This window comes from Erinaceus europaeus, chromosome 13 (assembly GCF_950295315.1).
Source record: "Erinaceus europaeus chromosome 13, mEriEur2.1, whole genome shotgun sequence".
NCBI classification, from domain to species: domain Eukaryota; kingdom Metazoa; phylum Chordata; class Mammalia; order Eulipotyphla; family Erinaceidae; genus Erinaceus; species Erinaceus europaeus.
Genome location: NC_080174.1, coordinates 69,491,869 through 69,515,407, shown reverse-complemented (window position 1 = coordinate 69,515,407; position 23,539 = coordinate 69,491,869). Strand labels below are relative to the sequence as shown.

The 23,539-nt window shown below is 41.4% G+C and overlaps 1 protein-coding gene across 1 annotated transcript in view; it reads right to left on the bottom strand.

The window, feature by feature from the left end:
• The window catches only part of GNL2 (G protein nucleolar 2), a 38,268-nt gene that overhangs the window by 5,405 nt on the left and 9,324 nt on the right, over window positions 1-23,539 (bottom strand). Inside the window, exons 5-13 of the mRNA XM_007535309.2 lie at window positions 21,628-21,812; window positions 18,238-18,304; window positions 17,091-17,249; window positions 16,427-16,540; window positions 6,838-6,966; window positions 5,607-5,711; window positions 4,638-4,796; window positions 4,351-4,464; window positions 218-663 (exon numbers count right to left, since the gene is read on the bottom strand). Coding sequence (XP_007535371.1) covers window positions 218-663; window positions 4,351-4,464; window positions 4,638-4,796; window positions 5,607-5,711; window positions 6,838-6,966; window positions 16,427-16,540; window positions 17,091-17,249; window positions 18,238-18,304; window positions 21,628-21,812 — 1,478 coding nt within the window. The remainder of the gene's footprint in view (window positions 1-217; window positions 664-4,350; window positions 4,465-4,637; window positions 4,797-5,606; window positions 5,712-6,837; window positions 6,967-16,426; window positions 16,541-17,090; window positions 17,250-18,237; window positions 18,305-21,627; window positions 21,813-23,539) is intronic.

The window sequence follows — 23,539 nt, the reverse complement described above, 5'->3', positions numbered from 1 at the left end:
CACTGCCTGGGCCCTCTCTTTTCCTCTCTACCTTCCCACCCCTCAATTTCTCCCTATTAAAGAAAAACAAAACAAAAACAGCCAAACAAGCAAACAAAGAACCCAAACAAATAAAAGCCCACCTAGACAACAGTCCACTTCCCCCAAATACTGCTCTGATATTCAAGGCAAGTTTCTAGGAAAAGAATGAATAAGTTTCGATTTGTGGGAATATTACCTGACTGCTGAGAACTTTTTCGCTTTAGCTTTGTTTAAGAACTTCTGATATTTAGCAATCTTTTCATCCAGGGCTTTAATGACTGCTTGGGTGTCATTTCCTGTGGTTTCTTCCTGGGACTCTGGGAAAGACTCTTCTTCGTCATCATGTGGGAACTCCTCCAACTCCTCCTCTGCAGATAAACTCTCCAGCTCTTCATCGATATCCGACATCTCCACAGGAACCAGGTCATCTCCAGAAAACTGAGGCACGACGTTGATTTTACCAAAGTTCTGCCGAACCCGTGCAATGATCTGCTGCATTTCTGAGATGGTGTCACTACTACTGTTTTCTTCTTTCTTCTCAATGACAGGTTCTGTCTCTTTACTTGCAGTTTTAGTGACTTCCTCTACTGGGCTGTTCTGGGCTATTTCTGTGGCAACTTCCACAGATGAAGAGGATGGGAGCTAGTTAGGTTAAAAAAAAAAAGTAAGGGGAAATAAGTCAGAAATAAAACTGAATTTCTGAAGTTATATTTGTTCTCAAATGAAGTAGTCTTCTGCACAAGACTAATGGGAAACACTAAAAACACCCAAGTTTGAGAAATACCATCAATCAGTTCTAAGCCAATGTGCACTGAAATCAGAATTTGGTATTAAGGTATGATAATGATTTTTTAATATTTTATTTTAATTTATTTCTGGATAGAGACCAAGAAATTGAGAGGGAAGGGGAAGAGGGAGAGAGACACCTACAGCACTGCTTCACCACTTGTAAAGCTTCCCCCCAGGCAGGGGGCGGGGGCTGGCTTGAACTCAGATTCTTGCACACTGTAACATGTGTCCTCAACGAGTTAGTTGTGCCATCACCTGGCACCTCCTCCCCTGACCTTTTGTTTTGAGTTTTTGCCATGTGCGCTTAACCTGCTATGCTACCATCCGGCCCCACTACCTTTGGAGTTTTTAAGGGGATTTCTACCACCACAAAAAAAGAAAAGGAACATTCAAAAATCACAGATAATATAGTCAGGGAGATGGCATAAGGTTTTGCAAAAGGCTTTTATGTTCAAGACTGAGGTCTCAGGCTCAACCCCCAGCACCACCATAATAAACCAGAGCTGAGCTATGCTCTGGCAAAACAAATAAATACAAAAAAGAAAAGAATCACAGACTATGTAAAGTCAGTGAGATGGCATGAGGTTATGCAAAAGACGTTCATGTTTAAGACTCTGAGGTCCCAGGCTCAATCCCCAGCATTACCACAAGCCGGAATTGAGCAATCTGCTGGCAAAACAAATAGGAAAAAGAATCACAGGTAAACAGATAATCTAAACTTAAAAGGCTAGATATGAAGGGGTCCAAGACAGTGCCACTGTTTCCATACAAGGTCTTAAGAACTTCCCCAGATTCTGCAATGCAGTTGCTTGTTATCACCAGGGTCTCACCATTCTGGGCCCATTTTTCTCAGATACAGATGACAGAGGGAGAGGGAAAGAAAGCACAGAACCAAAGCTGCCTTGCATGTGGTGAGGGTCAGGCATGATCCTGGGTTGTACACAAGGCAACAGCAGGTGCACTACCCAGGTGAGCTGTTTTGTTGGCTCCCTGGTGTCTGCCAAGTCAAAAATCATCCAGTGAGTTCCCACCACACCATCTCCCCTAACCTATCATGCTGCAACCATAGTGACTTCCTTCGAGTACAATGAACACACCAAGCGTACTGCCACCTACTGCTCTGGTTGTATTGCTCCCTCTGCTTAGGATGCTTTCCTGCCAAAATATTCCTCTTTTTATCATTAAGCTCTCAGCTAAAATGCCACTTCTCAAGAATCTGTCATACGTACAAAAGTGTTCCTTTGCCTCTCACAAATCCCCCCAACCTCTTTAGTTTTCCTCCTAACAATCAATACATCCTAACATTATTTATTTACCTGTGTCCCTATAGTAAAATGAAACACTCTGGGGCCAGGTGGAGGCACCACAGGAGGGTGTACATGTTACCACACATAAGGACTCGAGTTCAAGCTCCTGGTCCCCACCTACTGGGGGAAGTGGGGGAAGCTTCATGAGCAGTGAAGCAGTACTGTAGGTTATCTCTCTTTCCTTATCTCCCCATCCCTTTCAAATTCTGTCTTTACAAAAACAAAGCAAAACAAACAAACAAACAGGAAAAATATGGGTTCCTTGTGTGGCGTACTGAGATCCAGCAATAATCCTGGTGGCACTAAAAAGTAAATAAAAGAATAGAAAAAACAAATATCTAGCAAAAAGTTCCTAAAACCCTTGGGATTTCCTAAGCAAAAGATAGAGGGAATTTTTGTTATTTTACCAAGTCCCTTTCAACCACATCAGAATATACACTAATGCCTCATGGTGGAGCCTAGCTTCAGAGTGGGGGCTTGGTCGTGCAGTAAGACCAGGCACTTCATCAAAGGGATAGAGTCTGAGTTCAACCAAAAATGGTCAAATGATTCACTCAGTCATGCCCATGCAAAGAACTATCCATAAAACCTCCTACAGGGTAGGGTGTGGGTAAGTGCACTGGGGGTAGGGGGCAGTGAGGATACGCAAAGTACATGCCACCCCATTCACCCAGACCTATCCATCACCTCAATCTGGTGGTTCCTAAGGAAGCTGCATCCTGTCTAAGGAACCAACAACCATAAACAGACAGCACTTTTCTAAGTTTTGTAAACTGGTTTTGTTTTTTGTTTTTCCAGAGCACTGCTCAGCTCTGACTTATGGTGGTACTGAGGAATTGAACCTGGGACATGAGAGCCTCAGGCATGAAAGTCTTTGGCAGAACCATTACATTTTGTCTCCCCTGCCCAGCCTGAAAACTGTCTGCAGATGGCATCTGAAGTTTCAGGGCACAGTCTTATACGAATGAGCCTGTAATTCATGGGGTCTAACTTTAGAGGGTAGTTTGAGAAGTGGATACTAGTTGGTGTCAGAGGATTGTAGGGTTTTTATGGAGAAGCAAAACAAATTTGGAATCAGAAAGAAAGAAAGAAATCACAACTCCCTTATTGGCAGAGAAGTGTAGGAGGGAGTCGGGCAGTAGTAGCGCAGCGGGTTAAGTGCAGGTGGTGCAAAGCAAAGTGCAAGGACCGGAGTAAGGATCCCAGTTCAAGCTCCGGGCTCCCCACCTGCAGGGGAGTCACTTCACAGGCGGTGAAGCAGGTCTGCAGGTGTCTATCTTTCTCTCCCCCTCTCTGTCTTCCCCTCCTCTCTCCATTTCTCTGTCCTAACAATGATGACATCAATAACAACAACTACAACAATAAAAAACAAGGGCAACAAAAGGGAAAATAAATAAATAAATGTAAAACAAAAAGAAGAAGAAGTGCAGGAGGGCAAGGACTCACCTTTTCACTGCAGAACCTACAGTGCACAGCAAAGCGTGTGGCACAAGCAGACACACAACACACTTTTGCTGAATTCATGAATCATAAATGAGTGACAACACACAAGGAAGATGACTATTTGGTGGTTTTGGCAGGGAGATGGGAGAAAGTTGATTACCATCCATTTCAAGCATGCTGCTTGTGAACTGCTAGCGAAGACATTTATCTGGGAATATCTAGCTGACAAATGAAAACTCTAGGGCTGCATGTCAGGTAAGAGGAAGCCAGAGCTATGCAGACCCAAACGTTATTAGGGCTGACGTAAAACTTAAAGCTACCTCTTCAAGAGACGTATGTGGCTACGTTTTTAGAAATGCAACAGGTGGAAGTTTTACAACCCAACTCGGAAGCCCCAAATTTAAGTTTCCTTTCTTCATGCAATTATGAACCCCCTTGAGGGTAAGACTGTTAGCCATTCCTTTATTCCCTGTGTCTGGCAGGTGGCTGGCTAGAATAAACATCAAGCAAATGAAGCCTGGGGATGCCCTGCTCCTTAAGCCTAAGAAAAAATATAGGTGCCAGGAGAGCACTTAAATTTTATGTGTCTCCTTTTCCAAAGTTCCGAAGACTAAATAGCCTGATCTTCTATCATAACTGTTGACTGGTATCTAAGAGCCACTCCCCTCTTAGAGGTGATAACAGCACTCTAGAATTAACCCTCTAATTGAAATACCTACCCAAGAGGTAAACTACTTTCCATAAAATATTTAAAAAACAGCCTGAGAGGGGCATCAACTTGTGCTCTTACCTGGGGGGTATCGGGGGACTCTGCATTGGGCGGCTTGACAAAGAACGGAATTCGACCTCTCTGCCAGTCATTGAGAACCATCTTACCCACAGTCTGCAAGTCGGGCTCTCCACCCTGAAATGTCACAGAACGTGTCCAAATGAGATGCGAGGAACAAAACTGCCTCCCAGCTGCCCCACTTGTTCACCATCGTCTATTTGCCAAGCTTCAGACTGCTCATGTGTCCACACCACACATGCACATACATGTGAAAGGTACCAGTCTAACTCACAAACCCTGGCTCTCACCTTTAGTAATTTCCCAGTCCGGAAAGCTAGCTTCTCAAGAAAGTCCTCAGCATTCTCCCAAGCATCAATCTTGTATGTCTTGCTGATATATTCTGGCTTTGCTCGTTCAAGTACAGCACCAATGTGGTCTTCAGGACTTTTAATCTTTTCAACTTGAACCTAGATATTCATAGGAAATCTCTTACTTATCTTCAAATCTTATGAAAGCAGTGAAGAGGCCAGTGTTCTTTGTAACAACACTTGAAACAAACATTTAATGCCGCAAAGCAAGTAGGTTCAGGCAGGAGCCTGTCTCCAAGGTGGCTAGACATGGTCGGCTGAAAGAAGCACTCCAGAGAACCAACCACAGTCAAGAGCCCAGAACTCAGCTTTAATCCCAGTTCACCACAAACTAACTATGTGGCTTCCACAAACTGTTTAAACTTGGAATGCTTCACACTACTTTATTTGCAGAAATGGTTAAAAGCCTGCCAATCCCAGGATGGAGACAGACAGACATGCATACAGACAGACACACACACTTTGAGAAAGCAGCAGAAAGAGCACAGGAGGTATAGCCAGAAGCACTAGCTAAGGTTAAGTGGAACCATTTAAAGTTTTCAGTTGTATTCAGAAAAAAGTGAGGAAATGACTGAGTTCCAAAATGACTCAACCCATCAACCCACGAAGATGAATTATCACTAAACATAAACAGGCCCTGCTTTCCTTTGGATCCCATGTGTAAACTACAAACTCTTTTGTGGGATGACATTAACCAGATATGCCCATGATTCTGCTAACTCCTCAAACAGGCTTAAGTGGAATGGAGAGACTGCCCTGTTTAGCATCATGTTCTTAAAGTTTGGTCAGGCGGGCTGACCCCAAACTGCCTTCTGAACAAGTAAAAAAGCAAAGGTATCCAGTGTTCCTTGTAGAATATTTCTCTCCAAAGACAAACAAAGGGCCTACAACCAGAAATGTAATACTCACCACTCCTTTTAGCACAATGTCGGTCTCGGAGTCCTCAGATGGGTAAACCACACCTGGACAGTCGATGAGGAATATCCTACGCATCAAGGTAATGTACTGCCAGACCTGATGACAAAAGAGCCTCAATTTTCCTCAGATCAAATACTGAGTTTAAATTCACTAAGGCCTGATGTTCACGCCACAGATGAAATGGGGAGAGTCAAAGACATGTACCTTGTGAGTAACTAAAGCTACATAGTCTCTTCCCCACTTACCCAATGCATGAGGTACTTTGAACTATAATTGTTGAGGTAAGAGTTGAAAAGTAACGCAAAGGCAGGACCTCCATCTAGTGCTGTTTAATAATATCCAGTAAACCTTAGCCCAACAAGATGGTTTCTCTTCCTTTCAGTAGTTACACTCTCTCCACCTCTCCACACACACTGTCTTATGGGGTATGTGCCAATTGTCAGACTACCTTAACATTGAGGGATTTCTCTGCTCACCCTACCCACCCCATTTAACCTAGGCATCATTCTTGGGTTAGTTTTATTAAATGAAAACACTGAGAGAGATTCAGAGAGTCTAAATTTGAATGGCAGTAATGAATCTAGAGTCACACCATGGTATACAGTGTACATCAGGCTTATCAAAATGGGCAGATACAACTCTGGGACATTCCAACTTTCACATGGAGACTAAAATTGTGGTTATCATTGGATGGGATGGGTTATATAAAATACCTTTCATGTCCAAGACACCAAAGGTTCCAGGTTCAATACCTAGCACCACTATAAGCAGGAGCTAACTTGTGCTCTGGTGTGTCTCTCTTGGTATCTCTTTTTAAAAAAAAATTTTTTTTTTTAATATTTATTTATTCCTTTTTGTTGCCCTTGTTGTTTTATTGTTGTAGTTATTATTGTTGTTGTTATTGATGCCATTGTTGTTGGACAGGACAGAGAGAAATGGAGAGAGGAAAGGAAGACAGAGGGGGAGAGAAAGATAGACACCTGCAGACCTGCTTCACCGCCTGTGAAGCGTCTCCCCTGCAGGTGGGGAGCACAGACCCCAGTTCAAGTTTTGGTTCCCACCTGTAGGAAGAAAACTTTGCAAGTGGTGAAGCAGTGCTGTAGACACAGATCTCTCTGTATCTCTTCCCCTTTCTCTTCCCTCTTGATTTCTCCATCTCTATTCACTCTCCAAGCAAATAAAATATACAGAGACAAATAAAACCCCCTCGAGCCAGACACACCTTTGTTTCACCTGCAATGGGGGCCACGTTGCAAACCTTCTTAGAGCGCAATGTGTTTATCACAGAGCTTTTGCCAACGTTTGGATAGCCAATAAATCCGACACTGATCTGTTTCTTGTCAGTGTGCAACTGTTCAAAAGAGAATATACATCACATATATGCTGTTATGCATACACCGTACACAAACAGGATGGTTTTTTTTTGTTTGTTTTGCTAATATAAAGAACACAGCACAAAACTGTTCCAACAACCTGATTTAGAACCTACCACCCACATAGTCCCAGCAGGCTGGATAAATTTATTGTTTATTAATAAATCAGAGGTGAGTCATTCCCTCCAGTCAACCATGTGATATTATCCTTGAATGTCTTCACTTTACAGTATGTAGGTTGAGGAAAGAAGGAGGAAGAACCCCCACATAGGACCTTGTCCTCAACTTGGATCAACAACGGTAGAGAATATTCCATCCTCTGAAGGGAGGACGGACAACATACTCTATGCTACAAGATAGGTTGATACTGGGGTAGCTTGGAAATTTCCTACTCAAGACCACAAAATGTGAGCTCAGATCTACAGGGATGCAGAGGTCATAGGCTCCTAAGCTGAATATGGGCCCCAGATCACATCAAATTGATGGGGTTTACAGTCAACAATATTTATATTCCTTTCCCATGTTAGGGAGCTACTCTCTTCCCTGATCCAGCTTTCTGTCCCTTTTCCAGCCATGACATCATCTCCCCAGAAAATAATTAGGATTCACCTGCATATCAGATTTCAGGTTCAGAGGAAAAAAAAAAAAAAAAAAAAAAACTAGTATAGCTACAGGCCCTTTGAAATATAACTAAAATATGACTACTAGCTATCTACAAAATAGAGGACCCCTTAGGGAGTCAGGCGGTAGCGCAGCAGATTAAGCGCAGGTGGCACAAAGTTCAAGGACCCTGGTTCGAATCCCCGGCTCACCACCTGCAGGGGAGTCTCTTCACAGGTGGTGAAGCAGGTCTACAGGTGTCTGTCTTTCTCTCCCCCTCTGTCTTCCTCTCCTCTCTCCATTTCTCTCTGTCCTATCCAACCACAACAACATCAATAATAACTACAACAATAAAACAACAAGGACAATGAAAGGGAATAAATAAATAAATATAAAAAAATTTTGTAAAAAAAGGAGGACTTCTCCAACACTTCATCTGCACTATTGCAGCCTTTAGGCCCATGAATGTTCAACAATAACTCTCTTTTCAGCACCCAGGTTCCAGATTCTAGCATGATGTCGACCAGACTTCCCTGGACAGACAACCCCACCAATGTGTACTGAAGCTCCACTTCCCCAGAGTCCCAACCTACTAGGGAAAGTGAGAGGCAGGCTGGGAGTATGGATCGACCTGTCAACGCCCATGTTCAGTAGGGTAGTAATTACAGAAGCCAGACACAATGACCTTGGGTCCATACTCCCAGAGGGATAAAGAACAGGAAAGCTAACAGAGGAGGGGATGGGATATGGAGTTCTGGTGGTGGGAAGTGTGTGAAGTTGTACCCCTCTTATCCTATGGTTTTGTTAATGTCTCCTTTTTTAAATAAATAAAAAGAATACACACACACACACACATATATATATTTAAAAAAGTCTTTAAAAAAAAGGAGGAAGAACCTGTTAGTCATAAATTGCACAGAGTACCATCTAATGATAAAGTCTTCAGGAAAAAGAAAAAACTTAACATGTACTCACTGGCAATTCTATGAGCCACCTGCCATTTACTTGTAAACTTTACTTATGGGGGTTGGGCAGTAGCTCACTAGTTTAAGTGCACATAGTGTGAAGCGCAACGACCAGCAGAAGGACCCTGGTTCAAGCCCCCAGCTCCCTACGTATAGGAGAGTTGCTTCACAAGTGGTGAAGCAGGTCTGCAGGTGTCTATCTTCCTCTCCTCTCTCAATTTCTCTCTGTCCTATCCAACAACAACAATAATGGAAAAAAGATGGCCTCCAGGAACAGTGAATTCACAGTGCAGGCACTGAGCCTCAGCAATAACCTGGAGACAATAAAAAAAGAACTACGCAATAAACTTTACTTTACCAGAGCACTGTTCAGCTCTGGCTTATGGCAGTGCTCGGGATTAAAAACCTTGGGGGCTAGGCGGTGGTGCACCTGGTTAAGCGCACGCACACAATACAGTGTGCAAGGACCTGGGTTCAAGCCCCTGGTCCCCACCTGCAGGGGGAAAGCTTCACGAGTGGTGAAGCAAGGCTGCAAATGTCTGTCTCTCTCCATCTCTATCTTCCCTTCCCCTCAATTTCTCTCTGTCTCTATCCAATAATAAATAAAGTTTTTTAAAAAAGAATAAAAAATATTAAAAAAAAAAAAAGCAACCTTGGATGGCAGAGCCTTAGGCACTAAAGTCTTTTTATAAGATCGCTATACTATCTCCCTAGCCCTGCTTACAGACTTTAATTCAGCAATGATCTGAATGAGAGTTAGGAGAGAGGTTCCCTCCAACTCCATCCATAGTAGATAAGGACCCCCTTGAGTCTGGAGATTGGAGGGGATAGCTTGGCACAGGTCCTGGTGATCTGTGTGGAGTTGTCTGGCTTCTGGCACTGAGTTAGAAGGAGGCCAGCTCCAGGTGACCTGACCTGGCTTAGTTGGCTGGGGATGGCAAGGAAACAGCCACTTGTTCTTTGTAAGATATATTTTACAAAAACAACAAGGGCAACAAAAGGGAAAATAAATAAATATAAAAAAATTTTTTTAAAGATACATTTTACATTTTTATTGTCAACAATAAATTACAAAACAGAGAAAAATCAACCTCAAAAGTTAGACCACTGAGTGAAAGTTTCATGAAGGCAGAGTTTAGCTTGTTATCATTCAACTAAGTCTACCTTTGCAAAACTCTTATTTTTTTAGTGGCCCATTTAATATGAATAGGGAGCCAAGATATTTAAAGTGTGACTTAATTAGAAAATAAAAAAGCATGGGGAGTCAGGCAGTAGCACAGCGGGTTAAGCGCACGTGGCGCAAAGTACAAGGACTGGTTTGAGCCCCCAGCTCCCCACCTGCAGGGGAGTTGCTTCACAAGCAGTGAAGCAGGTCTGCAGGTGTTTGTCTTTCTTTCCCCCTGTCTTCGCCTCCTCTCTCCATTTCTCTCTGTCCTATCCAACTATAACGACATCAATAACAACAATAATACCTACAACAATAAAACAACAAGGGCAAATAAATAAATATAAAAAAAAAGAAAAGAAAAAAGCAAAGAAACTAGGAGGAAATGGTGTCAATGTAAGGGGAGGAGAAAAATTTCAGGCCCCTTGTACCTGAGTGGTGCTCTAGGTTCTCTCTCATGTGAGACTTTTTGTCTCATATAAAGTAAACAATAATTTTTTTTTTAAGAAGAGCCTTCAAGAACAACCCCCCCCAACATCTAAAATGCAAAGCAAAACAAATTGTGTACCAGAACAGCTGAAGTCAAATGAAGAAATCTGCCCAGAAAAATAGAGCAAAATGTCATATATGTACTAAAATAAAGAAAAAGGTATTTCAAGAATTAAGCCAAGAGGTGAAGCCAAATTCTTGAACAAAAACAGATGATGTAGAGAGGGAGAACGTTCCAAGAAATAATATAACAAGACTTTATTAGAATGTAAGTTACATCAAATGTTAGCTCACTGAACAATAAAAAACTGATCTTACAGCACTTATCACTCAGCCTGGGAGGTGATGCAGAGAATAAAGCTTTGGACTCTCACGCATGAGGAATTGGTTCCATCCCGGCATACAACAGAGTGGGGCTTTGGTTTTCTCTCTCCCTCCTCAACAATAAACAAAAGAAAACAAAACAAGCAAATAAACAAAAAACACAGTACTTTACTGTTAAAGTTTAGAATAAGAATTTTTTTTTTTTTAATTACCTTTATTTATTGGATAGAGACAGGTAGAAACCGAGAGGGAAGGGCATAACAGGGAGGGAGGGAGACAGAGAGACACCTGCAGCCCTGCTTCACCACTTGTGAAGCTTTCCCCCTGCAGGTGGGAACCAGGGGATCGAACCTGGGTCCTTGCGCACTGTAGCCTGTGCGCTCAACCAGGTGCGCCACCACCCGGCCCCTAGAATAAGAATTTAAAACAACTATATCCCAAAGAATCAGGAGTCAGACAGAATAGCCTCAAGTTTTCAACTGCAATATCAGGAGTCAGAAGACACTCAGGTAATATCAACACTCTGAGAAGAAACATTGTGAGGGCAGAAAAAGGCAATCCAGGGGACTGCAGGCTGCACCTGGTAAAGCACACATATTACCATGTGTTAAGAACTGAGGCTCAAACCCTTGGTCCCCACCTCAACGGGGGAAGTTTCACGAGCGGTGTTTGCCTCTCTACCTTCCCCATCCCTCTCAATTTCTGTCTTACCAAATAAAAGGGGGGGGGGGAGGACCAGAATACAAGATGTCAAAAAATGTTCCTTCTAAGCACCTTTTCTTAGGAAGCTCTTTTTTTAATGTTTTATTTTACTTTATTTATTTAGTCTCTAGGGTTATTGCTGGGGCTCGGTGCCTGCACTATGAATCCACTGCTCCTGGAGCCCATTTTTCCCATTTTTGTTGCCCTTGTTCTTGTCGTTATTGTTGCCATTGCTGCTGTTGTTGTTGGATAGGTCAGAGAGAAATCAAGAGAGGAGGGGAAGACAGAGGGGGAGAGAAAGATAGACACGCCTACAGATCTTGCAGTCTCCCTACTCCCTAGTCCTTCAAGAAAGGATAAGTTCTTTGGAAAAGTATGACCCCTGCCCCCCAAAAAAAAGTAAACCTAAGAATAAGAAGAGAAGTCTTATAAACAAGGCATCCAACACAGCAAACAGTACAGTACTCTCCACATGATGATGAAAGGTCAGCTCAGGAGTGCTCAGTTATTCTGGGGGCAGCCAGTGCCACGAGGAAGTGGTCTGTACACCACCGTACAGACTACCTGGTGTATCTGAACATTCTGAAAGTTCCCACGCTACCCAAGAGTCAGTAATACGTTACTTATATGTACAAACAAAAAGGAGTTAGTTAACACTGGAGAAATCCAGAGAACTCTTATTAGGAAGGAATTCTATCCTAGCACTCACTGTGTCTAGCAGGAGGACTAATATTTCACTGTTATATGTAACTATAGGAGGACAGAGGAAGATATGTAGAGGAGGATGGTGCTAAGAAACCTAGTCCTGGGGCCAGGTGGTGGCACACTTGGTTGGGCGCATGTTACAAGGCACAAGGACCCAGGTTCAAGGCCTTGGCCCCCACCTGCACAGGGAAAGCTTCACGAGTGGTGAAGCTGAGCTGCAGGTGTCTCTCTTCCTCTCCCCTGCCCTCTCAATTTCTGACTATCTCTATCCAATAAATAAATAAATAATAAAAAGAAATAAAAGAAAAGAACCCTAGTTCTCAAGTTCACAGTAAGGACTTAGTATCTAAAGCTGGGAGAGTTGAGAAACTGATTCACTAGCTAGCATTAAAAACAGGGGAGAAAAATAATAGAAGAGCCAGTGTTCCAGTGCTTGCTTCTGAGAAGTGGGGGTGGTTGGGAGAGAAGACATATGTCTTTTGTTAGAAACCAGGTAGAGTTAATTAAGCACACAACACAAAGCTGTAGGTATAGATACGAAGCTTTAAGCACATGTTTTAGGCCTTCCCCGAGGGACTGACATCTGACCAGGGATCTGAAGCTAGCTTGGCATGGTGCCTTCTGGGCAGTGGGAACAGAAACTGCATAGGCCCAGAGGGCAGAGGAAGCATGGCTGGCCTTGGAAGTCCAAAGTGGGGAGGTGTGTGTGTGTGTGTGCGTGTATGTGTAAAAGGTTAGGCTAGAGGGGGTCGGGTGAGAGTGCACCCAGTAGAGCACATGTTTCAATATGTAATGTCCCAGGTTCAAGCCTCCAGACCCCACCTGCAAGAATAAAGCTTCACGAGTGTTGAAGCAGGGCTGCAGGTGTCTCTATCTCCTCCTCCTCCCTTGATTTCTGTCTATCCAGTAAGTAAATAATATTAAAAAAAAAAAAAAAGTTAGGCTAGAAACCATCTTAGAATTCATTAATTCCTGGCTTTCTTCCAGAGGCGGGGCTACGGAGCAGCAGCAGCTGTGTTTCTCTCCTCTCGCTGGTCAACTAGGAATACCAAAGGAGACCATCTGGGACTGCAACAAGGCAAGACTAGAACCACTTCAGGAATCCACCAAACCACCGGTGAGTGCAAATACATGTCATTTGTGGACAGAGGAGCCTAGGGAGAGATTAAGTGGCTGGTAACAGTCCAGCAGTTTACCAGTTGAGGCACCACCTCCAGTCTGTTTTACCAACAAAAAGACTGAAGGGAGGAGAGGACTCCCCTAAGACTTACCAAATGCAACTGTGAGTCAGAGGCTAGAGCAGCAGGGGGGGAGGCCCTGTGCTGACACCAGGGGACACCAGGGGACAGAGAACTAACCAGGAAACTCAGGAGAAGATCGACACCTTGGGGGCCTAGCACTGGGGCTATATAGTGGGAGCCTTTCCATGTTGTTCTCCTGATGAGAACATAGAAAAGAGAGAAAGAAAGAAAAGAAAGAGAGAGAGAGAGAGAGAGAGGAAGAAAGCATTCTTCAGGACATAACAGCAGCCTCAGAACCTACAGACTATAAATGGGACTTGTTTAGAAACTCACAGGGCCCAGAAGTGCTGCCCAGCTTCGCAGAGCAGCTGAATTGAGCCTGGAGCTTTGGATCCTTGGGGTGTGAGTCTCTTTGCATAACCACTATATTATCTCTCCCCCACCCTGCTTTATCTATTGGTCAGGAGTGAGGGATTAAGCTAAAAAGCCTATAGTTTAAAAGCCCTCAGGCTCCCATAGCCTACAGGGAAGAAAAAGAATAAAAGAGGTTTTAAAATCCACTGTGCTCCAACACAGGGATTAAAATAATATTGAAACAACTGTTAATTTCCACAACTGTGAGCCCTTTAATTACCTTACTTAGACACAAGTCAATCCAGGCAAGAGTGATCAGTAATTTGAAAAGTACTGAGAGAGGGACCTCATAACATACTATATAGAATGGTTAAACCAACAATAAGAAATATTTGAGAAATGAACCAGGACAAGAGTCCAGCTAAAAGCCCCCCAAAGGCTAAAGCACAAAATAATGAGATCAACATCCAAACACTAGTTAAGGAAATAATCACAGGAGTGAGTAAAGAGTTTGAAAGAATTGTCATCAGAAATGCAGAAACAACAAATGAGACTCTGGAAGAAAACACTAATTATCTCAAGGTTATTCTGAAGTTCCTCGATTTTGTTACCCTGTTCTTATACTGTTTTAGCTTGTTCAGCTAGTTGTGTTCTTAGCTCAGCTATTTCAGCTTTCAGCTCTCTAATAAGCTTTCAGTTCTCTTAGCTGAAATAGCTGATCCAAGAACACAACTAGCTGAACAAGCTAAAACAGTATAAGAACAGGGTAACAAAATCGAGGAACTTCAGAAAACAGTAGAGGGGAGAGAGAATAGAATAAATGAGGCTGAAGACAGAATTAGCAAGATCGAGGACAAATTAGAGACAACTAAAAAAGAAGTAAGAGATTAAGAGATACTTAAAATAACAACAGAGACCTATGGGATGACTTCAAAAGAAATAATATATACATTATTGGCTTGCCAGAGGAAGAAAGAGAGGGAGAGGAAGAAAGCATTCTTCAGGACATAATAGCTGAGAATTTCTCTAGTCTAGACAATATCAAAGACATAAAGATTCAAGAAACCAGAGGGTCCCAAACAGAATTAACCCAGACCTAAAGACACCAAGACACATCATATTTAGAATGCAAAGGAATAAGGATAAAGAAAGGATCCTGAAGGCTGCAAGAGAAAAAAAAAAGAGTCACCTACAGAGGAAAACCCGTAAGATTAGCAGCAGACTTCTCCACACAAACACTACAGGCCAAAAGAGAATGGCAAGATATCTATCAAGTACTCAATGAGAAAGGCTTTCAACCAAGACTACTGTATCCTGCTAGACTGTCATTTAGACGAGATGGAGGCATGAAAACCTTCTCAGACAAGCAACAGTTGAAAGAATCAACTATTACCAAGCCTGCCCTGAAAGAAGTTCTGAAAGGTCTCCTATAAAGAGTCAGACCACCATAAATATGCCATCTATCAGAACACTCTAAATATCTTCAATCTTTGATATCAATAAATGTCAATGGCCTGAAAGATGGATCAGAAAACACAACCCAACAATATGCTGTCTACAGGAAATCCACCTAACTCAACAAGACAAACACAGACTCAAAGAGAAAGGATGGAAAACTATCATACAAACCAATGGCTCACAAAAAAGGGCAGGAACAGCTATTCTTGTATCTGACACAATAGACTTTAAAGTAAATAAAATTTAAAAAGATAGGGATGGACATTACTTAATGCTCAAAGGATCAGTCAATCAAGAGGACTTAACAATTATTAACATCTATGCACCCAATGAGAAGCCATCTAAATACATCAAACATCTACTGAAAGAGCTACAGCAATATACTAACAGCAACACAGTCATAGTAGGGGACTTCATCACCCCACTCTCTCAACTTGACAGATTATCCAGGCAGAAAACCAATAAAGACATGAGGGAGCTAAATAAGATAGATAAACTAGAACTATTGGACATTTTCAGTCATTCACCCCAAGAAACTGGAATACACATTTTACTCAAGTCCACATGGGTCATTATCAAGGATAGACCATATGTTAGGCCACAAAGACAGCATCAGCGGGGGTCGGGCAGTGGCGCAGTGGGTTAAGCGCACGTGTCGCAAAGTGCAGGAACCGACGTAAGGATCCCGGTTCAAGCCCCCGGCTCCCCACCTTCAGTGGAGTCGCTTCACGGGTGGTGAAGCAGGTACGCAGGTGTCTATCTTTCTCTCCCCCTCTCTCTCTGTCTTCCCCTCCTCTCTCGATTTCTCTCTGTCCTATCCAACAACAAAAGCAACGTCAACAATGGCAATAATAACCGCAACGAGGCTGCAACAACTAGGGCAACAAAAAGGGGTAAAAATGGCCTCCAGGAGCGGTGGATTCATGGTGCAGGCACCGAGCCCAGCAATAACCCTGGAGGGAAAGAAAAAAAAAAGACAGCATCAGCAAATTCAAGAGCATTGAAATCATCCCAAGCATCTTCTCAGACCACCGTGGAATTACACTAACACTTAACAATCAACAAAAGATTAGTAATAGTCCCAAAATATGGAAGCTCAACAGTACACTCCTTAACAACTACTGGGTCAAAGAGGAAATAAAGGAAGAAATCAAAATGTTTCGAGAATTCATTAATTCCTAATGCTTCAAGAGGTTTTACATCTCTAGAATACACATTTCTCAATACCAAGATGTGGTAAAGCTAGTGCACGCACGCATGCGCATGTGTGCTGTGTGTGCTTGCGTGTGAAGCTGGCTACCTGTGCATGTGCAACACAAAACAAGAGTTTCCCACCCAGTGAGCAATCTTTCTCAAGATTGGTAACTTCTCAGAGGAATTCTTAAAAAGAAATCCAAGGCTACACATCTAGGAGAAGCAGATCAGATTTCAATACCTTTCCAAACTGCCGCAGAAGCTGAATAAATGCTCCTTTGCCAAAAGGGTTAGTGAGGCTTGCATGGAAAGCAAGTGTCGGATAATCCTGGGAAAGGACAGCAACCCATCGTTTCTAAAGGCAGAAAAGACACTGGTAAATTATAACATATTTACTTACAATAAGAGGAGGAATCAAGAGTTTGAATCACAGGACTATGCTTCAAAAAGACAATTGTGCAAGGAAAACGTTAGCTGACTCTTTGAAATTCTTTTTTTCTCAAGTGTGACAGTTAATGCTTTGTCTTTTGTATTATAAGCACAAAGCAATATTCTAAAAATGACTTTATTGCTACTAAATGCAATTAATGTAACATAATATGAAACAGGCCAGTGGTTCAACAGTTGCCTTCTGAAGGGGAACACATCATTCATTCATCTAAGTGTAATGCATCTGTCCCCTCTCAACCATTAGAGGATAAAAGGTAACTTTGCCCATCATCATTGAAACACATTATTGCTTTTCTATCAGTGAGAATAATTCAATAATTAGTTTCAAGAGTGCAAACTTCAAGGGACATCCCAAGTCCTAGAAGCCATGAAATTGATTTATTCGTGGGTAAGTCAAAGCCTGCAACATGCAGAGTGATCTTAGTGGTCTATTTTGGATTTGCAGCTGTACTTACTGTTGCCCAGGTTGGAACAAGGTCACATTTGTTAAGAACAAAAATGAGGTGTTTCCAGGGTTTTTCTTTTTTTAAGTAAGTCTCAATATGAGGGGAACGAGTACCCATTGGGTCTCTAGCATCAAGAACTTGAACTACAACATCTGACGAATCTATCACCTGCAATAATCAAAGAGAAAATGGCTTTGTACAGTACAAGCACAAAATGAAATAGAGACTTTGGGGAAAGTAATATAACAACGGATAAAACTTCTAACAAGTCTTCTGCGGAGAGTAGACTAGCTAATTTCAGTGCCAGTGATCAGAATCCAAGCTGTAGTCTTCATTCTGTAGGTATCTGCAATGTGTAGAGATTCAAACAGGGAAACTAGCTTAGATGTAACTTATCTTATTTCATGATAGCAAGCATTACTGATTCGAACTATTTACTTCTAGAAGTTTCTACTTTTACAAGCTTAGTGCAGTTGATGAAAACTAAAAAGTTTAGTTTGCTTTTATGGTACTGGTTTCCTATTATGCTACTGTTTAATTATGCAACCTTGCTTGAAGGATGGGGACCAGAGGCTCACTAGGTCCATCTATATGTGTGCACTCAATCAAGTTCGTCACAACCCTGCCCTTTACAAAGCAACTTAAAAAAAAAAATTATTTATTTTATTAATGAGAAAGACAGGAGGAGAGAGAGAAAGAGTCAGACATCACTCTGGTACATGTGCTGCTGGGGATTGAACTCCGGACCTCGTGCTTGAGAGTCTAGTTCCTTAACCACTGCACCAGCTCCCAGACCACACAAAGCAACTTTTAAAATGCAGTTAAGCTAAATAATACTTGATCCTCAATCTTCTACCCTTAGTCAACTGCCAGCTCTTCCCCAGAATGAGGAAAGCCCCCCCAAATGGGAGTTTCTGTACTAAGAATTTTTAACACCTTAAATCTGGTTGCAACACAGGATCCTAAATCCATTTCAATATGTGTAAAAAAAAAATTTATCTGTGGTTATAGAAATGTTGGTTTTTTTGGTGGGGAAAAGAGGACAGAATGGGCAGCACAGCTAATACTTAGTCTAAAATAACCTCAAAGTACTGAGATCAGTTTTCCCACATGAGGACATAAAGCCATGAAAAACATGCAGAATTTCAAGTCTTACCTTGTAGAGCTCACCCCATATTCTTTTAGACTGCCCCTTTTTATATATCTCTTCCTGGGCTTCATTTCTAAATAAAGAAAGTACCCAAAATGAGTAACTGAGGCACTGAAAAGATTAGGGATGTTAGGGGGGAGGGGAACCAACCGGACAGTAGAGGAAAAGGAGATTAAAACTAGTAAGAAATGGGTAAAAAAGAAACCTCCCCAGAGCTCTATCTCACTAGGGAAAGATAGAGACAGGCAGGGGGTACGGATGGGCCTATCAACACCCATGTCCAGCAGAGAAGCAACTATAGAAGCCAGACCTCCTACCTTCTGCTCCCCATAAAGATCTTTGGTCCATACTCTCAGAGGGATAAAGAATAGAGAACCTCCCAGTGGAGGGGAGGGGATATGCAACTCTGGTGGTGGGAACTGTATGAACTGTATCCCTCTTATCCAACAATTGTGCACCTCTTATCCCACAATCTTGTCAAACACACACACACACACACACACACACACACACACAAAGTTGACTCTGGGTCCTTACTCCCAGAGGGATAAAGAATAGGAAAGCTATCAGGGGAGAGGATGGGATACGGAGTTCTGGTGGTGGGAACTGTGTGGAGTTGTACCCCTCTTATCCTATGGTTTTTGTTATTGTTTCCTTTTTATAAATATTTTTTTTTAATTGAAAAATAAAAAAAGGGGAAAAATACCCCAAAAGTGACTGTAATATCCAAACGTCTATTACAGATGTATCAATAGTTTCAAAAAGTGGTGTGTATACATAATATAGTGATAATCACAGCAACGGAAAAAAAGTAGGGGCTGGGAAGGTGATAGCCATTAGAGCTCTTGTTTCATGAGGTGTGTGCTCTCTGGCATTATGTGGGAGGCAGAAAACTTCATTTTAAAAATAGAAAGAAAAAAGCTTTTTAAAAATAAAGAATAAAGCACAGATACATGTTACAATATGGATGGCCTTAAAGACAGTTATGATATGGTTGAGAATCTACAAGCCTCAAATATATGTAATCAATGTCACTGAAAACTGGTTTTGCACCACTACCACCACCACCACCACCAACCACCCACCCACACACACACCATTACCTACTCAGTTGGGAAGAGGAAGAAAAATTCCCCGGCAGACTACAAAGCCAACAACAACAACAACAATAAAAAAAAATAAGGGAGCTGGGTGGTAGCACAGCGGGTTAAGTGCACAGGTGCAAAGCACAAGGACTGGTGTAAGGATCCTGGTTCGAGCCACCGACTCCCCACCTACAGGGCAGTTGCTTCAGAAGCAAGTCTGCAGGTGTCTGTCTTTCTCTCCCCCACTCTATCTTCCCCTCCTCTCTCCATTTCTCTCTGTCCTATCCAACAAGGACAACAATAATAACTACAACAATAAAAGACAAGGGCAACAAAAGGGAATACATAAATAAATAAAATTAAGATAATTCTATAAAGAAAAGAAAAATATCTCTTTTTTGCTTGGCCTCAAAAGACTTGACACAATCTCTAGGAGACTCAAGGGCTGACAATAGCACTTAGATGGCATCCTTGAAACCACTGGACAATGCTTCTTTGTTTAATTTGTGGGAAACTAAATCAGTAAAACCTTTCTGGAAAGAACTGGCAGCAATCTATCAAAAAGCATAAATACCTTTTGATGCTCTAATTTCCCCCATAGAAAATATCTTTGGGGAATAATTAAAGATGAAAGAGATCTAGTTTGATGTTTTACCCAAGCACTGGTTACCATTGGGAAAAACTACAATTAGGATATTCAACAATGAAAATGGACACAACAGAATACTGCTCTGACATTTAATGTTAAATTGTTGCTGGTTGAGCACTGACACAGAAATAGATTAAAAACAACTTATTTACTCATTAGTTAATGAGAGGGAGCATCACTGGCATGTGTAATCCTTCATGCACTGTTACAATGCCCAGGTCACTTGAAATACATTCTTAATAATTTAGGAAAGTATATAAAAATTAAAAGTCACAATAGTCTTAAGACATCTGATTTGTAAATAAAAACCAAGTGTGGGAGTCAGGCAGTATCGCAGCAAGTTAAATGCACATGGCGCAAAGCGCAAGGACTGGCGTAAAGATCCCAGTTTGAGCCCCTTGCTCCCCACCTGCAGGGGGTTCGCTTCACAGGTGGTGAAGCAGGTCTGCAGGTGTCTATCTTTCTTTCCCCCTCTCTACATTTCTCTCTGTCCTATACAACAATGACATCTATAACAATAACAATAATAACTATAACAATAAAACAAGGGCAACAAAAGGGAATACTTTAAAAAACCAAGTGTGTGTGTGTATGTATGTGTATATATATATATATATATATATATATATATATATATATATATATATATATATATATATATATATACCAGAGACTAGTAAATTAACTTTTTTCTTTTAATTTCTTGTGAGGAAATGATCAAAGTTATGGAGGTTTCATTTCCAACAACTAAACAATACATAACAGGGTTGGGGAGATAGCATAATAATTATGTAAAGAGATTCTCATGCCTGAGGCTTTGAAGTCCCAGGTTCAATACCCCATACCACCATAATCAAGAGCTGAGCAGTGCTCTGGCTAAAAAAAAGAGGCCAGGCAGTGGCACACCTAGTTGAGTGCAAACATCACCATGCACACAGACCTGGGTTCAAATCCCCAGCCCCCACCAACAGGGGGGATGTTTTATGAGTGGTGAAGCAGTGTTGCATATGTCTGTCTCTCCCTGTTCCTCTATATTTCTGTCTTACCAAATTTAAAAAAAAAACAAAAAACGAAAAACTACAGTATCTTCATAGTTACAGAAATCTTAAAGGTCCTCTATGAAACCCCCAGTGGTCCAGAGACTTCTGGTTAAACAAATCTTGGTATTAAGCAAAATATTAGTCATGCTTAATATAGTGTGGTTATAGGCTTTTGTTTTCTTCTTCTTCCATTTCCCTTTTTTCCCTCTTGCCACCAGGGCTTCACTGAGGCTTAGTGCCTGCATGATGCCACTGCTCCCAGTGACTTCCCCACCCTCATCCTCTGTGTGGTGCTCCATGTGGTGGCTAGGGACTCTAGTCCAGGTGCTTGAATACGATACAGTGTGCTCTAAGCCATCTCCTGGAACTTCAAATTTTAACTGTATTTTTTTTCTCTTTTTTACTTACTTTGCAACAGAATATACAGCTATTGTAATGAAGAAAATCCTTATTTGTATTGGAGGATTAGAGACCTGCAGTAGGAAAAGTCACCTTAACGCGTTTTTCAGTTTGGCCTCAATTTCACAACTGTTCCTTGGCAAGAGGAAATGCTCCATTAAGTATAAAAAAAAAAATGTTTCAAATTTTTGAATGGAGACATGCATGAACTACACAACTGTACCTCACACCAGTGTCTTCAGTTACCAAATCACGGTCCTTGCTCTGGTCATAGCTCTCAGTGGATACTTCCGCATTTTCTATAAGCGACTGCATATCACTTGCAAATAAGTTTGGTCGCTTCCTCTGTGACTTAGGGCCAAATGTAGTTTCAAAACTTTCAGTATCAAGAATGTGAACCTTTGCATTCTAGGGAGAATGGAGAATTACAGGTAAGATTAGTAAAAGCAAAGAATTAAAAATCTACCTGGGAAAGGTTTCTCTTTTTATTTTTGCCAAAGTTCAACCCATACCAAAATCTACAAAATGTGGAAGTATTCTGGGTTCAAATCAGAAAAACTTATGTAAACAGTAAGACCACTTGTTCCCCATTCTGGTGTTCTGTAAGTTTCCTTGGAAAAACACAAAAGTAATACAAAGAGTCAAAGTAAATATGAATAGTTGAATAAGACTTGCCAAACACTCTGCTTTACTTCATTTATCATAAACTTTAGTCAAATGCAATTAAGGCTACAGTGATGAAAATTAACTTATCTTTTCTGACCATTTTTTAAAAGCTTTCAAATAAGTGCATAAAATTCACCAAATTCACAGATTTTGTCAAGGATGATCATACTCAAATTTGTGTTTTTTTTTAAACCAACTGTAAATGCCAACTTTTTCTTGGAAGTTAGTTTCTTTCATGGCTAAAAGGAATTGCTTGTTTTGTAAGATGCATTTTAGTTTCAGATAACATTTTCCCTAATTTAGGTAACATTTTTATTAAATGCACATGGAAAGGCTTCAGATGAAAAACATCTAGCGAAAGTCCAAAATCATAGTTTAGATGTGATAAAAGGAACTTGATACTAACTAGAACTTGATGTGCCTATAAAGGGGCATAGGAATTTTTGAAGCAGGATAAAAGTCATAGTGTGAGTTAGGATCTATCACGTAATAGAATGTTAACAGCCGACAGTGAATATCCAAAAGAAAAGAGAAGGAAAGCAAACAAACCACCCTATACCCCCTCAGGATGAGGTCCTCTGAAAGCACCGGGTACTAAACATAGTGATGGAACAAATCCAGTTTTGAACTGAAACAACTTTCCCACTCCAAATTCTAAAGATCCTTGAAGCTGTTGTTTTCTCAAGAGTCTCTAACTCATCTTTTAGTCTTACCTACTAGCCTCCAACAAACAGAAGGATCATGTTTTGCATGGAAAGGAGGTTCTAAAGTCATTGGGAAGGGCTAGAGAGATAACATAAATTATGTCAATAGACTTCCATCTCAAAAAAACCTGGGGTCAATCCCCAGCACCACCATAAATCATAGCTGTGTAATGCTCTAGTAAATAGTCAATCAGAAAATTATGATCTAAATTATCCTTGAAATTCTTAGTCTGTAATGTGCAGTATACACAGTCTCCTGTATACAAGCCTACAATCAAACTTTTTGGTTAATATTTTATTTATTTTGGATGAAAATACAGATGGGGGAGAAAGGAGGGAGAGAGGGGGAGATAAAGAGAGAGAGAGAGACCTGTAACACTGCTTCACCACTGAAGTTTTGCTCCTGCAGTCAGGGATCTAGGGCTTGAACCCAGGTCCTTGTGCACTGTAATATGCACGCTCAGCCAGAAGTGCCACTACCCAGCCCCCAAACCTATAAGACCAATACAATACATTACACAATAATAACAATATGCAAGATAGGTAAGTAACCTAGTGGTAGCACACTAGACTCTCCTGCCTGAAGCCCCAGAGGTCCCAGTTTCAATGCCTAGCATCAACATATGCCAGAGCATATACGACTGAATGTATAAAAGTGAAAAGAATATATGATTTGATCCCACTGTAAAGCAATCCTACAACTAGATTTTATAGCAAATAGTAGATATGACATAATAAAAATAGGTAGGGCTGGGGAGAAAGCAT